The 13411-nt window shown below is 45.5% G+C and overlaps 1 protein-coding gene across 3 annotated transcripts in view; it reads right to left on the bottom strand.

Annotated features, from left to right (window-relative positions):
* Positions 1-6218: 6218 nt before the first annotated feature.
* The window catches only part of LOC105281744 (mushroom body large-type Kenyon cell-specific protein 1), a 46194-nt gene continuing 39001 nt past the window's right edge, over positions 6219-13411 (bottom strand). For all 3 annotated transcript variants that reach the window (XM_011343185.3, XM_011343187.3, XM_020032420.2), the window contains one exon: positions 6219-13383. In XM_011343185.3, the coding sequence (XP_011341487.2) occupies positions 12087-13383 (1297 nt within the window). In that variant the 3' untranslated portion in view covers positions 6219-12086. The remainder of the gene's footprint in view (positions 13384-13411) is intronic.

Genomic DNA, 13411 nt, shown 5'->3' with positions numbered 1-13411 from the left:
TTATGTATCGTTTAATAATAATAATAATCATAAGAACCATAATAATAATAATTAATATATTTTATATATAATATACCTTTCTGTTTATATTATAGTAGTTTGTTTCCTCTGCACTTATCGTTTATATTCTGCGCTGACTGCGGGTTTTGATTTGTGGGAAACTACGCCCGCGCGGCCTCATGACGTCACGATCGACCGGCGATCCACGATAACGGGCGTCACATTCGATTCGATTGACGGAAAGATCGATCGTCCCAACGCTACGTAATTCTCGTCGCGATTCACGTATGATGCGACGGTACTGCGAGCGGACGTACGATCTTCCGCCAGGCCGATCGGTATTTCCCCAACGCGTCTACGATTGCGAGACCGTCGCGGGAGTTGCTGCTCGCGACTCGCCCGGGGGTGACGGCCGATCGCGACTCCGTGACCGAGGCGATCCTTATTTTTGCATTGCTCTTCGTGGCATCTGCATATTAGCACTGTTGCAAATCACTGCATGGATACATGTGTGTGACGTAGAGACTTTTAGTAATCTGTACCTGCTATTTTTTCCTTTTTCCCTATTTTCTTTGCGGCGGTAGCACGGCGACCGTTGCGGGCGCCGCGATCGCTACCGGCGATCGCAAACGCCACGCGATCGCTGCGTGCGCGCACTCAGAGAAATGTCTATTGTTGCCTGTTGCATATATGTGTGTGTGTCTGTTGCTGCCGGTTATTCTGTTTTGCTTTGTTCACTGGGGCACCGGGCGAGTATGCAGCCCGGTGCGGCGCACGGGCGCACTTTGGCCGATCCGGGATCGACGCCGATCGCCGCGACGAGTTCGCTGTTGAACCCCCCCCCGATCGCGTCGCGCATTCGATCACCTAATCTACCGATTGGACCCGATTCGAGGTTCCGAATCCGTTTCCACGGACGGCGCGGATGTCCCGGGAAGTGTCGAACGAACCGCAAACTAGTCATTAACGACGACCGGCATAAAATGAGTCGCGCCTTGTTCGCCGCTCACGAGTCACCCGATACCGAGAACACTCTAAAGAACAACGTTCCGTCAACCGATCGGTCCCTCGTGATATGCTCCGTTGTCGATTGGTCGTGCTAATCGCCGCGCGATCGCAGCTATCTTCACTGCGCGAAGGTGCGTCCCTTGACGATCGCGGCAACGCGTCGATCCCGCCTCGGCGGCCCGTTTATTACTGTAAGGAGACGACTGGTATCAGGAGGCTGCAATGTTGCTGTTGTAGCTGTAATGTCAGAGAGCAGACTGCGTGTACTGCTATTTCTGGTATGCTGTTTCGCGTGTCGCCGAGTATGCGAATGCGGCCGGGAAACGGGGTGGAAGTTTAGCTGTGGATGAAAGCTGCGATGAGAGCGTAGGGTTGCGCGGAGATTTTCGTCGACAGGGGTTAATCCTGTTGTATAGGTCGTTTAGGTAGTGCGCAGGAAGGGACTCGGGGGACTTTACGCGGATCGGATGCTTGGTTTTCTTAATTTATCTCTCCCTCGATTATAGTCACTTCTTTTAATTAACCATTAATAAAACCATTGTTGCCCGTAGAGGAGACCCGACCTGATTGCCATCTTAATCATTCCTTCGCCGAGACCGAACAGCGGAAGCCACGCGCGGAACGAGAGAGAACTTACGCGCTTTCCTTCGCGGTGTGTTTCGTGTGTATGTGTGTGTTTGTATGTGCGTCTTTTGATTGATTTCTTTTTACCGGTCACTCAGCGTACTTGGTCCGTAAACTACTTGGTCGTACTTTGAAGTTCCGGCGTATCCAGGTTTGTGACGTTTTGGTACTGACGTTTGATTAAAGTACCGACGACCGATCTTTCGATATGTCACGCGATTTTATTAATGATCACATTTCCTGCACACTTACGTGTCATGCTCGGTCAACACGAGAAGTCGACAGATGCCTAAAAAACGTCGAAAGATGGGCTGAGAGTTAGGACATCCGTGTTACTCGAATTGTTCTCTTTCCTTTTTCGATTTGACATATCACGATGATAACCGCGTAGTAAAATAATTAAATAATACAGATACTTTTAATGGAAATTAAACGGCAATTTGTTCCTTCGACAGTATCGGTTTTCGTCGTCGACGGAAAAGTTCGTTTCGACCGGCGTGGCTCAGCTTATTCGCGGTCGTGGCGATTTGCGCAGCCAGGTCGGGTCCGGCGATAGTGAGATAGAGTATATAGAAAAGAACACCATATATAAACAACTAAAGCGCCAAACTACGAGTACCATCGATGCTAGCTGCGTAGTACCAGCGCCATTTACCTAATCGCTACTAGTCGAAAAGTCTAGGCTGAGCCGGTGCCGTGAATGTTCACCTCCGATCGGCCTATCGGCGAAAATGAGATCTGCGACTGTCGAGAACGCGGATCGAAGATCACGAACGTGAAGCCAGTTTGAATGCTCTCACATACCCCGTCGTAATTTACCCAATTTTTTATAATTCTACAATCTGCGACAATTTCATTCAGAAAATTCAGCGACAATTAATGAACAAGATCGTTATGATCAATCGACGAACGATTCAAAGATTCAATTATCGCGCAGCAATTTATTCACGCGTCATTACGCCATGTTTTATTCTTCTCGTCTCGAGGAATGATTTACGTTAATCTAAAAATTCCGGATTAAGGATGCAGAGCGTGGACGAATTCTCTCGGATGCCCCGGAAGTATCCAAGTAGCGCGACAGCGAAACAGAAAAATGCGGGAGTGTATAATCCCGCGAAGAGCTCGTTTATTTCCAGCTGTCGCGAGTCGCGCTCGGGGATGCTCTCGACAGTCGCGACACGAGGAGCTACCGCCTTCTTCGCGGCCCCTCGGAGAGGAGATCTCGGCACCAGTTTCCCCATGTTGTCATTCTCGCGTTCAAATCTTCCGACTTGTTCGTCGTATACCTATCTATCCTATCTACGATACATGTTCGCCGTCCGACGTCGAGACGACTCGGCGGCGATTCGCCCAGTTGAACACAATTCGGTCGGTACTCTGTTTCTCTATTCTTTTTTTTCCTTTTCTTATTTAATTGTTTTACGGTCTCTCCGCGCGTGCGGTCGATCGACGTATACGACGCTGCTCGATCGCCGAGCTTTTTTTTTTTCTTTATGCCTTTAGAGTCATTGCGTGACTAGAGCCTACAGATTACGAGTTTATTAAAGCCGATCAGAAAGGTACCGAGTTCTCGACCGACGACGGAAGAGACCACCTCGATTTGCTATGTTGGTTCAGGCGCACTCGCGGACTTGCCGAACTCGCGAACGCGCGGATCCTCCTTCGTATATTTGCGATTATCTGTGTTCTTTTGCTCGCCTAATTTTTCTTTATCAGTGATTACCCTTCAGATAGAAAATTTAAAATTTTATAAGATTTGTCATACATATAGATTGTTTTTTATCGATAGAAAAGCCTTGTAATCATTAATTCATGTATTAATGATACTTTATGATTCTTATATCAATTTTTAAAATGCGTGGGACGCGTAATATTATCAATCTACGTCAAGAATAAAATTTCTTCCATAATCGTTATGCTCATGATCATAACGTTTATCGCGTTCATCCCTGAAGTGAAACTCATGCGGGGTCAAATCGCACTAGCGCGATCGATATCAGTAACGAGCAATCCTCTTTACATATATTGAGCGCGACGGCACTCAGGGAATAGGAACGTGCACATCGCAGCCGAGAGTTTGGATCAAACATGATTTTGTTACGTTGTTGCTTGAGATAAATTTCAGATTGCGATTCGTCAATTACGCAAGAAGATCCGCGCGTGTGTACGAGGGAAGACCTTTCTTATCGTCGAATCGACGTCGGTCGCCTGATTGTGTACACGTGTGTGGTTCTTGTAGGTGGTACGTGTGTATGTGTGTGCGTGTGAAACCGTGTATCCCTATATGAACGACAGGCCAGCTCTTCGTTGATCACGAAAATCCCAACATTCGAGAATGCGTGAATTGAAAATAGAATTTAAAAAATGGTAACCTAGCGCGTAACAGTTCGTTTTACTCCATTTTTCCTCGACGTGTCTCGCGTGGATGTGTATTATGAGTATGTATGCGATCCCGCGCGTGTTTCGCCGCGTGTGTCTCCGTGTGTGGATGTGTAGGTAAGTGTGGAGCGTAAAGAGTGTGTGTGTGTGTGTGTGTGGGGGTGTGTCCGCGAGTGTGGATCGTGTCCGTGTACCTAATTGCACTTATTCGAAAAAACGGAACATAAGGTTGAACGCAAGATGGCGGCCGGACGGCCCTGGAACGTATGTGTGTAGGTAATATACACCCTTGTTTAATTTATTTTAATAAGAAACTCTATACACCGCTTTCGGTCTCCGTCGTGTTCACCGTTGTCGCCCCGATCAAGCGCGCTCGAACTGAATCTGTTTGCTGCTACGACACTCCCCCATCTATTTTATCGTTCGTGCTACTGCGAGTCGTAAAAACGTAAACTCATAACTTAGGCACAATTTGGAACTGTTTAGACCATTTTTCTCACACGACCCCATCCGCTGACGACCGTGTGTCCGTCGATCGTGGAAGCGAGGAGAACAGATTCTTCTTGCAACGTTAAAGAGCCAATAATTCATAAAAGTGACGCGCGAAACAAATGAAATTATTTGAAAACAGCAGACTAATTTATTAAAATCAAGTATTTTAATATATAGCTTTAAACTGAAAACTCTTATTATTATATTATTTTATATTATTTTCTGTGGATCAAAAATTTCTATATATTATATATGCACATATGCAATATTATCATTTAAAAACAGTTAAAGTATTTTCTTCAATTTTTCTTCGATTTTACCTCAATTTAAATAAATTGATACGTATATATATATATATATATATATATATATATATATGTAGTACTTTTATTATCAAAAATGACATTTTTGAATTTTTCAGAGAAAAAAGTGATCAAATTAGAACAAAATGTCACAGCAGATATTCCACAGAGATAGTTTTTATTAATTTTCTATTAACAAATGGCATTTCTGATATCTGACAAAGAGGAAACATAATAAAACGTACAATACAAACGTATAGACAATAAAATATACGCAAAATAGAATTTAATCTCAAAGAATTTAACATAACTGATCCGTGTATGTCCTCCTCTGCATCGATGTGCGTGACACACGGGCATCTCTCGCTCGAACCGTACTAAACGTGACAATATTGTGAGGTAGCTGACATTGAGCCGTTTCAGGGCCAATCGGACCAAATCTTCCAGTTTTCCATTTATCCGAATCGCGTCTAGATTCCGCGCGACGAGAGCATACGCCCGAATCGGGAAAAATTGCCGAAGGATGTCTGTCTCCACACGATCATGAAGGGGTCCGCGGAAAAACAGGACCCCGACTTTCCTCTCCCTCCTGCTCCTCCTCCCTCGCCAAGTGACGGACGGAGAAAGAGAATGAGCGAAGGTCCTTCTCATTTTTCTTTCTTTTTTTATTTCTTTTTACCGATTCTTTTGGCCCCGTGAAAGCAGAAAGAACGCACGCGCGAAAACGTAAGAAAGACGTGGAACGAAAGCGTAAAAACGGGAATCTTTGGACCCGACTTTCCGAGCGGTGCCCGCCATCTTGGTCCCGTCTGACCACCGGTGTGGATCAACGTAATTTCGCGATCACGCTTCTTCCATCTCCTTTTCTTCCTATCTAATTGTCTCTCTTTTTCTTTCTTTCTCTCTCTCTCTTTCATTCTTCTTTTCTCGCGCGCTCTCTCTCTCTCTCCCTCTCTATCCTTTGCTTCCTCGTTTTGTCCCGTTAGCTTTCGGTTTGCTTTCTTACTTGTCCTATTTTGTCTTCGCACACCGTATAATTTTACAATAGTCTTTTTCTTTATATATATATATATATATATAATATATATATATATAATATATCCGTAATCTTATTACATATACACTAGCTGGTTACAATAATTTGTGAAAAATATACATCAAAATTTTGTTACTTTTTACATCACAGATATTTTAATATAATATATCATCTTTTAATTCTTAAAGATTTCTGTTCTCCTCCCCGTATATTCGACCAATCCGTCACTCGCCGGATTGTTTAGCGTATCGCCCGCGACGAAGGGAGGGACGGCAGGATGTGCACAGACACAAACGGAACGAATGACTAAAGAATGCTTCTAAATTCGCCGACCGCGAAGAACAAAGTTACGTGTTAAGATCTCTTTTACGTATGCATTTTTATTTTTTTTACGTATGCAATACGATAATCGTCGTGCGCTTTAAAGACGGAGAGACTTTCGAGGCAATTATCAAAAAGACACATCAGAGACGTCCGCGAAACAACTCTCGGACGTTCCTCAGATATCTCTCGAGTATCTTCTGGATTTTTGCATTCTCTTCGTACAACTACGCATTTAGAGATAACGATACATAAAACTTCCGATTTTCGAACGATAGTCTTCGAAAGCGCATGAGAATCGTCATCAAGTGCAATACGTGACCGCAAACGTGCGCGCGAAAGAGATCTTAAGCTCGATTCTCCAATAACGGAGAACAACAATACGATTTCGACTCGAAGAAGCTTCCGCCGTGTCCTCTTCCCGCCGTCCCCCCACAAAAAAAAGGAAAAGAGCGAAAAGATCGACAGTGCTTCAACAATCGCGTCTACAACGGTACTTGCCTAGTCTCGAGTTCTCTCATTTCCCTCTCCCCGACGATCGCGCATAGCATATTTTCAGAACGGGAGTTCTTCCGTAGAGATTTTATCAGAAGAAAATTGCCAAAGAGATAGACAGAAATATCTCCCTCGGTCAATGTCAATGGATCAATGAAACCGTCTCTCGTTTCCTGTCGATCACACGGTGTTTCATAAATATCACGTCAAAATGTGAAAATTCTCAACTATGTCGCGAGAGAAATAAGTGATGTATGTACGCACGTATGTCTGCGAGTAGTTCAAACTACTATGACATAGATCAGACTCATTGACGTATCTCTAGGGAGATCATTACGCAACCATCTCGTTAATTACGCCTCAACGCGATCGTGCTAATTGTCGCGACCCATTCGTCCCATTCCAAGCTATGCAGGCGAATCTTGCGCGTGAATCCCCAGTCCGCGTCACCGAAAAAGAGTACACCTCGATAATGTCCAATTTTACCAGATATTTGTATATCACACTTTTTAGAATTTATATAGTACGCCGAAATATTGAGTATTTGAAATTCCCCAAAAATATAAAATAAATATTTATATATTTAAAGAGAAAGCGAAGAAAAATTAATTTCTCTGCAATGATTTTATCCAATGTACATTAATTCTATTATAAAGTATAAAACATGCAAAAATGTATACATCTATTATTTACGCTCTTAATAACAAATCTCAATATATATCAGAGTTTGTTTCTTCAATTTCCATCAGGCAATCTAGCGAATTGGATCAAATGCATTCTATGAAAAGAACACCAATAGCACACAATTGATCGCTGGCTAGCTGATTTCTGTTTGCAGAATTTGATCCAATCACGAAGAACACGATGTACGAAGGAAACAGGTATCCGTGGCAACCGCGAATTATTTTCGGCGACGCGGACGCCGATAGTCTCATTTGTCCCAGATTTGATTCCGCGCCTCCCGTCTCTTCCTGGTGTATCACTTTTCTTTTCGTGAAAAAAGGGAAACAAAACGAAAGACGTACCGCGTTGTGCACCGGATAGATCGTTGGAGATCCGAGATCCGCCGATTATAGATCGCACCAAAAACGTCGCGACGAAACATCGTAACCGTAATTCAATTAACGACAATCATAGTGTACGCACGTTTACTATCATCCGCACGATAAATATTTTTTTCACATCTAACGATAAATCTTTCGATAAAGGGTATCGGGCTTGAATTTCTGGATGTATCGGTGATGCGAATTCGCAGATACAGGGACGGGAAAGGGAAGGGTGAAGGTACGAGAGTGAGAGTGAATTAATATGATCGGAACAAGTGTATAAACATATATTTCCCTCCTTTTCGCATAATAACGTCTGGTGAACGTTTAGAAAAAGAGTTGGAGGCATCGAGTAGCACAGATCACACCGCGTGATTTATATACTTTGTGGAGGGTGTGTCTGCGAGGAAGTGTGTGAGGAGAGAAGGTGAGGAATAAAGGGAAGAAAAGGCCAGTAAATGGAGGGCGGTGGAGAGTTAATAGGAGATTCAGCGGACACAGGGCGAAGGAAGAGGGTTTAGATTTTACGTTTACACACAATCATAATTAGCTTGCATTTCGCTTTTGTTGCTGTTCAGCTTGTTTTTTCTTTAACCCTAAGGAGACCTTAACGTTTACACTCAATAACTTGTTTCCGCGTTTACGCGCGTTTTCCTTTAAAGTTACATTAGTCACGGTTTTTTTGCTTTAAATAGGGTAAATTTTAAGTTTAGTTCCAAAAAACACCGAGAGAGTAGCCTTGCTTATATGGTTTACTTTTTTTCGTAGTTATAATTTTTTTTGCGTTAATAAGGAATTTTTGCATTTTTAAAACACCGAACATACATGCCTTATATTTTATGTACAGCCTAGAGTCTTTCAGTCGTTACTTTTAAAGAGAGTCATGAGATGAGTGCGTGTGTGGATCATCCTTTTTCGTTTCCTGCTGCTGCTCTATCTCCTCCTTCTTTTTTCTTTGTATTTATCCGCGTCATTTTCCCGACTACGCTCGACTATGCGAGAAAAATAGGAAATCCTGGCCCGCACTACAGCACCGTTCTAGTTTTCATTTCGTCGCCGTTTTCTCGCGTTCGTCTGGCCTCCGATCCTTCCTGTTCCGGCCTTCGTCTCCATCGATTTCGTCTTGGTCCAATGGCCTGCCTGCTACACTAACGGAATGACGAAATCGCCCTTTTAGAATAGTGATTCTATCCGCGGATCGCCTACGAAACCGAATTTTATGCGAGTGATGCGACGAGATATCTCGATGGTCGTGCACGTCACTGGATCGCATAAGAAGACTCAAACAATTTTATTTTACACTTTTACACGTTCAACATTGTGTAAGAGGACATTGTGTCCCAAAAAATACGTGCAAATTCAAAATTGACTCATCTATCAATTTCAATAGACTTCTCTCAATGTATATAATTATGTACATATAGTTTTGAAACTGGAAAGATTTTTAATTCTCAATCACATATGCGCATTCAATAATAAAATCACCACCACCTCTCCCATGTCGGACTTACATGAACTTTGACGGAGCATCCTATCCATATTCGCGCAGAAATTATATTCTATAACAACGACGATCTTGAAAATTTAACGTGTCCGAATTCGCAGCTATATTTCTCGTATTCCTACAATCGCGAACGTGATTAAATGTGCACGACCGTGCGCGAATCCGCGGAAAACTAAATACGAGAGAGACGTGCGGCCGTTCGATACGTCGAGTCGTCATTCGTTCGATACTCGTATCGTCATTATTTCAAATCGGCGACGGACGATCGAGACCAAAGTGTCCGTCCAGAATCTGTTCCGGCGGGTCACGATAGGTCTGCTGGTTCCCAATAAATATGTCGCACGATGAAAAACGAAAACAGATTAAAACATTCCTAGATTCGAGTCTTTTCCCTCGCGAAGAAACGCTACAACGCCGCCTTCACTCGTGCTGCTGCAACTGCAGCCTCTTTCTTTCTTTTTTCTCTCTCTTTCTCTCTTTCTCTCTTTCCTTCTACGCGGTAGAAAATTTGTATTCGTATCAAAAAGTGGGCGTCTGCGCTTTTGGTATTGGAGAAACCGAGTCGAATGCGGGCGCGCGCGCGTTGCAATCCCTTTTTTTCTTTAAACTTTCTGTTTCCCATTTCCCACGTTCTAATTCTTGCGTTCGCATTTTTCCATTCTTGCCTAAATTTGGACCGCAATTTAATCCAATAGCGCGACGCCGAAAGATCGCGATCTTCGTCGTCATAATTGCTCGTGAAAACGAAAGCTTCGAGAATGAAAAGCTTCGTGCATCCAAGGCGAAAACAGAGGATAAAATAAAGTTGGATAGAAATAAACCAATTAAAAAAAAGCTTTTATTTAATATCATTTCAAGTCTACTTCCAATACTTATACTTACATTCATTATATTATACATTGCACAAAAAACGGATAAAATTTTTCATATCTTTTTAATATTAGATATCTCGAAATTAAAAAAAAGAACGCTTATTTAAAAAATATATAAATTTCTCAGATTGTTTATAAACTTCATTTATCGCAAGCTTTCTGTAAGTAAAAGGAGTTGGGGAAACAAGCGGACGTGGGCATTCATTTTGAACGTGTATTGTTGCATTGATCGTTCGGACGAATAAATCAATGTGAGTGTTGTCCGAAACACTGTCGTTATAGGCAATGTTCAACAACGAAGATCGCTTTCCGATATTTTCTTGTCATTTTGCCGCGTCCAACATACCTAGAACGTGGGACGCGTTCGCGTCGAACGCTGGCCTCGAAACAACTGAGATTATAGAAATATTGTCGCCTCGTGGAAAAACGTCACCTACGCGCGCCAACAAAAGCCTTGGCTCGTTCTCGCTTCGCACACGTTCGCGTAATGACCAAAAATATATGTATATATAATATATTACTCCTTATATAATTATGTCGCTCCTTACGAGTTAAGTAGTGTTTAATAGTAGGTAATAAGTGTTTCTCCTTTTTGCATTTAGATAGTTTTACACTCATAGAGGAAAAAATATGTTGCGTCGCGTCGGCATTTTTGTTCCATCGTTTGACCTTTCGTCGTCAATCTACCGATTGGTAGTGGTATAGCAGTAATTAATAATCGTTATAATAATCATCGAACGGCTAATGTTTCGCGTGCGCGTGCCCGCGCGTGCATCGCGGCGTGCCTACGACGAGCCTCCTTCCTTTCAGTACCATGATCCACAATGATCGCGGGACCCAACAGGTCCGAATGTGTCAACTTTGGATCGACGCGTTCATTGCAGAAGTGGACTTGATCGGTGCTAGATCGACAGGTTCGTGATTTACGCAGCAATCATTTCCGCTCGTGTCAGCTATGATCCTCTCTTTACCACCAGACATCTGGCAGCTATCGTAGGATCGGGACTGATTGAAGGTTTGCGCGAGCTTAGTCTGTTAATCATCGATTAACGACAAAAAGATCTCGGCTTCGCCGTTGCTCGCGCGCATAACGACACGCGTGCACGCGCACGACGCCTAAGTATCTCATTACGTGTTCCCCGTTTTTGTATACTCGCGTATATGTACTCGTTTGTGTGCTCGTGTATGTATGCGTGTTATTGTGGCTGTTGGTTGTTCTTGTTCTTGTGTATTGGTACGTATGTAAGAAAATCTCGTGGAATGTCCGGCTCGTGGAAAAACGCGGTTAGAATGGATCTGTGCATCTGCTAAAGCGTGTCGCGTGTGAGTACTCGGCACGATGAATGTATCGCGTGTATCCGTTTATCCGTCTCGTTCTGTATATATATACTCCGGTCCGAAATACACCTTCGGCATAGCCGAAAGGGTTTTTCCTGCGCGTCTGACGTCAGATCGGCCGGGCCGCGGCCAGCTGGACGCGGATTCGTACGGCGGGGGTTGCGCGTTAACTGGCGGAATTACGGTGGGTTTACAGTTGGTTGTGCTAGCATCATGCAATTGCCATTTTCGTTCTCCCCTTCTTGCACTAAGACTTGCCTCGTAACGTCCGAGGGTTCTCCCAGAGAGGTCATGGGGGAGCTGAGGGCGGGAGGGTGGATGTGGAATAGTCGGATCGGTATGGTGTTGACGCCGTGTCCGAGGACTCCCCTCGTCCCTGTAGCTCCTTACGATGCGTGCTGGCATCAAATCGAACGTTCGGGGAATTTCCCGGCTTCCGCGTTGTCCCTCCGTCCGACGGACGAAATGATGGGAGGGATGATACCGAGCACGAAGGGAAACCCCGTTCGCGGCGCGCAACAATGCGAAGTGGCGCACGGGATGGCGAGGTGCGTGTGAGAGATGACGGAGAGATCTGGGCGGGAATGTGGGCTTACTGTATACGGGTCTTTTCTCCATTTACTGTACTCATAACTGTATACGTTACTGATAACTGATACTGACTTTCGTCTACTGCTCTACGGAGTCCTCCATGCTGAGCGCAGTGCCGCGCTGCTCCGCCGCCGCTGGCTGCTGGCTGTTGGTCGGCTCGCCGGGTCTACCGCTCGCAGTGTTGTAACCCCTCTGCAGCTGCACGACCAGCCCGCTCACGGCAGCGTATTCCTTTTGTTGTTGCTGCGGCTGAGTCTTCTGGCTCGAATGATCTACTATAAGCTTACTATCACAGGCACTTTTTTTGTCAGTTGATACGGCGTACAGGTTGTGTATGTCCGGGTAGTGATTCAGCTGTGATGACTGTTGCTGCTGCTGTTGCTGCTGCTGCTGTTGCAAGCTCAGAGGCTGCTTCCGGTCGCGATCCTCCTGGCCGCCGTTATGAACCTCGCGTTCTCTGCTGCTGCGATCAATCCTCGAATCACGGGTGCTGTCCTCGTCCCTGCTACCCGCACGGGAAACCGAGAGAGGTGTCGGTGGTGACGTCAACCGATCGCTGCCGTCTTCCGCGCGACCTCTCTCCGACGGCGAAGGGCTTAGATCGACCGTGGGCACGCGCTCCGGTCTCTCCGGCACTATCCTGTTCGCTGGTCCTCGATAGCTCTCGTCTTCGCTACTGTCTTGCGTCATCCGCGGCAACGGGGTTCTCCTCGAGTTTCTGCAGAGCTGATCGATGAGTGTCTTGCTGCTCATCGTCTCCGGATGTTGTTGCTGCGACGGCGACTGTTGCTGCTGATTCCTCGTCTCCGCTATTGCCCGCTGGTCCCTTGGAATGCCTGTCTCAAGGCTCGACCTGATCAGATTGTCAAGGAAACTGCCGTTCGCCCCGGTCCCGTCGTAAATACTCTCCACCATGTCGCGTGGTGCCTTCGCCATCGACGCGCTTCGCGAGTTCGAGGTTCCGGCCGCGTCCGCCGTTCCGGATACGCCAACCCCGTCACGGTCTCGTTGCTGTACCATCGTCGCGTTTCGTTGTTGCTCCTGCAGTCCTCGCATCCTCTGCGAAGCAAAGTATTGTTCTGGCAGGATCGGCACGTTTGGTGCGCCACCCATGAAGGGGGAGGGCATGAAGGGCGTTGGATTCCAGAAGTTGAAGGGACCGAACGGCAGATGAGGCATGCCCTCCATGAACGGGGGCATTTTCAGCCCATTCGGGCCGGGTATGCCGCCTGGTGGTGTGAACGGTTTCTGCGGTTTCAACTGCGGCTTCTTATCGACACCGGTAGCACCCGGCCGCATCGCCGCAGCCGCCGCTGCCGCCGCAGCCGCCGTCGTCGCGGTCTCCTTCGACTTGTCGTCTGGTTGCTTCTGGTCCCTGTGGAAGAAAAAAAGCTCTCTGATTG

The sequence above is a fragment of the Ooceraea biroi genome, chromosome 2 (assembly GCF_003672135.1).
Source record: "Ooceraea biroi isolate clonal line C1 chromosome 2, Obir_v5.4, whole genome shotgun sequence".
Taxonomy (NCBI): Eukaryota; Metazoa; Arthropoda; class Insecta; order Hymenoptera; family Formicidae; genus Ooceraea; species Ooceraea biroi.
Note: the sequence above shows the minus strand (reverse complement) of the source record. Positions and strands in the feature narration are given on the sequence as shown.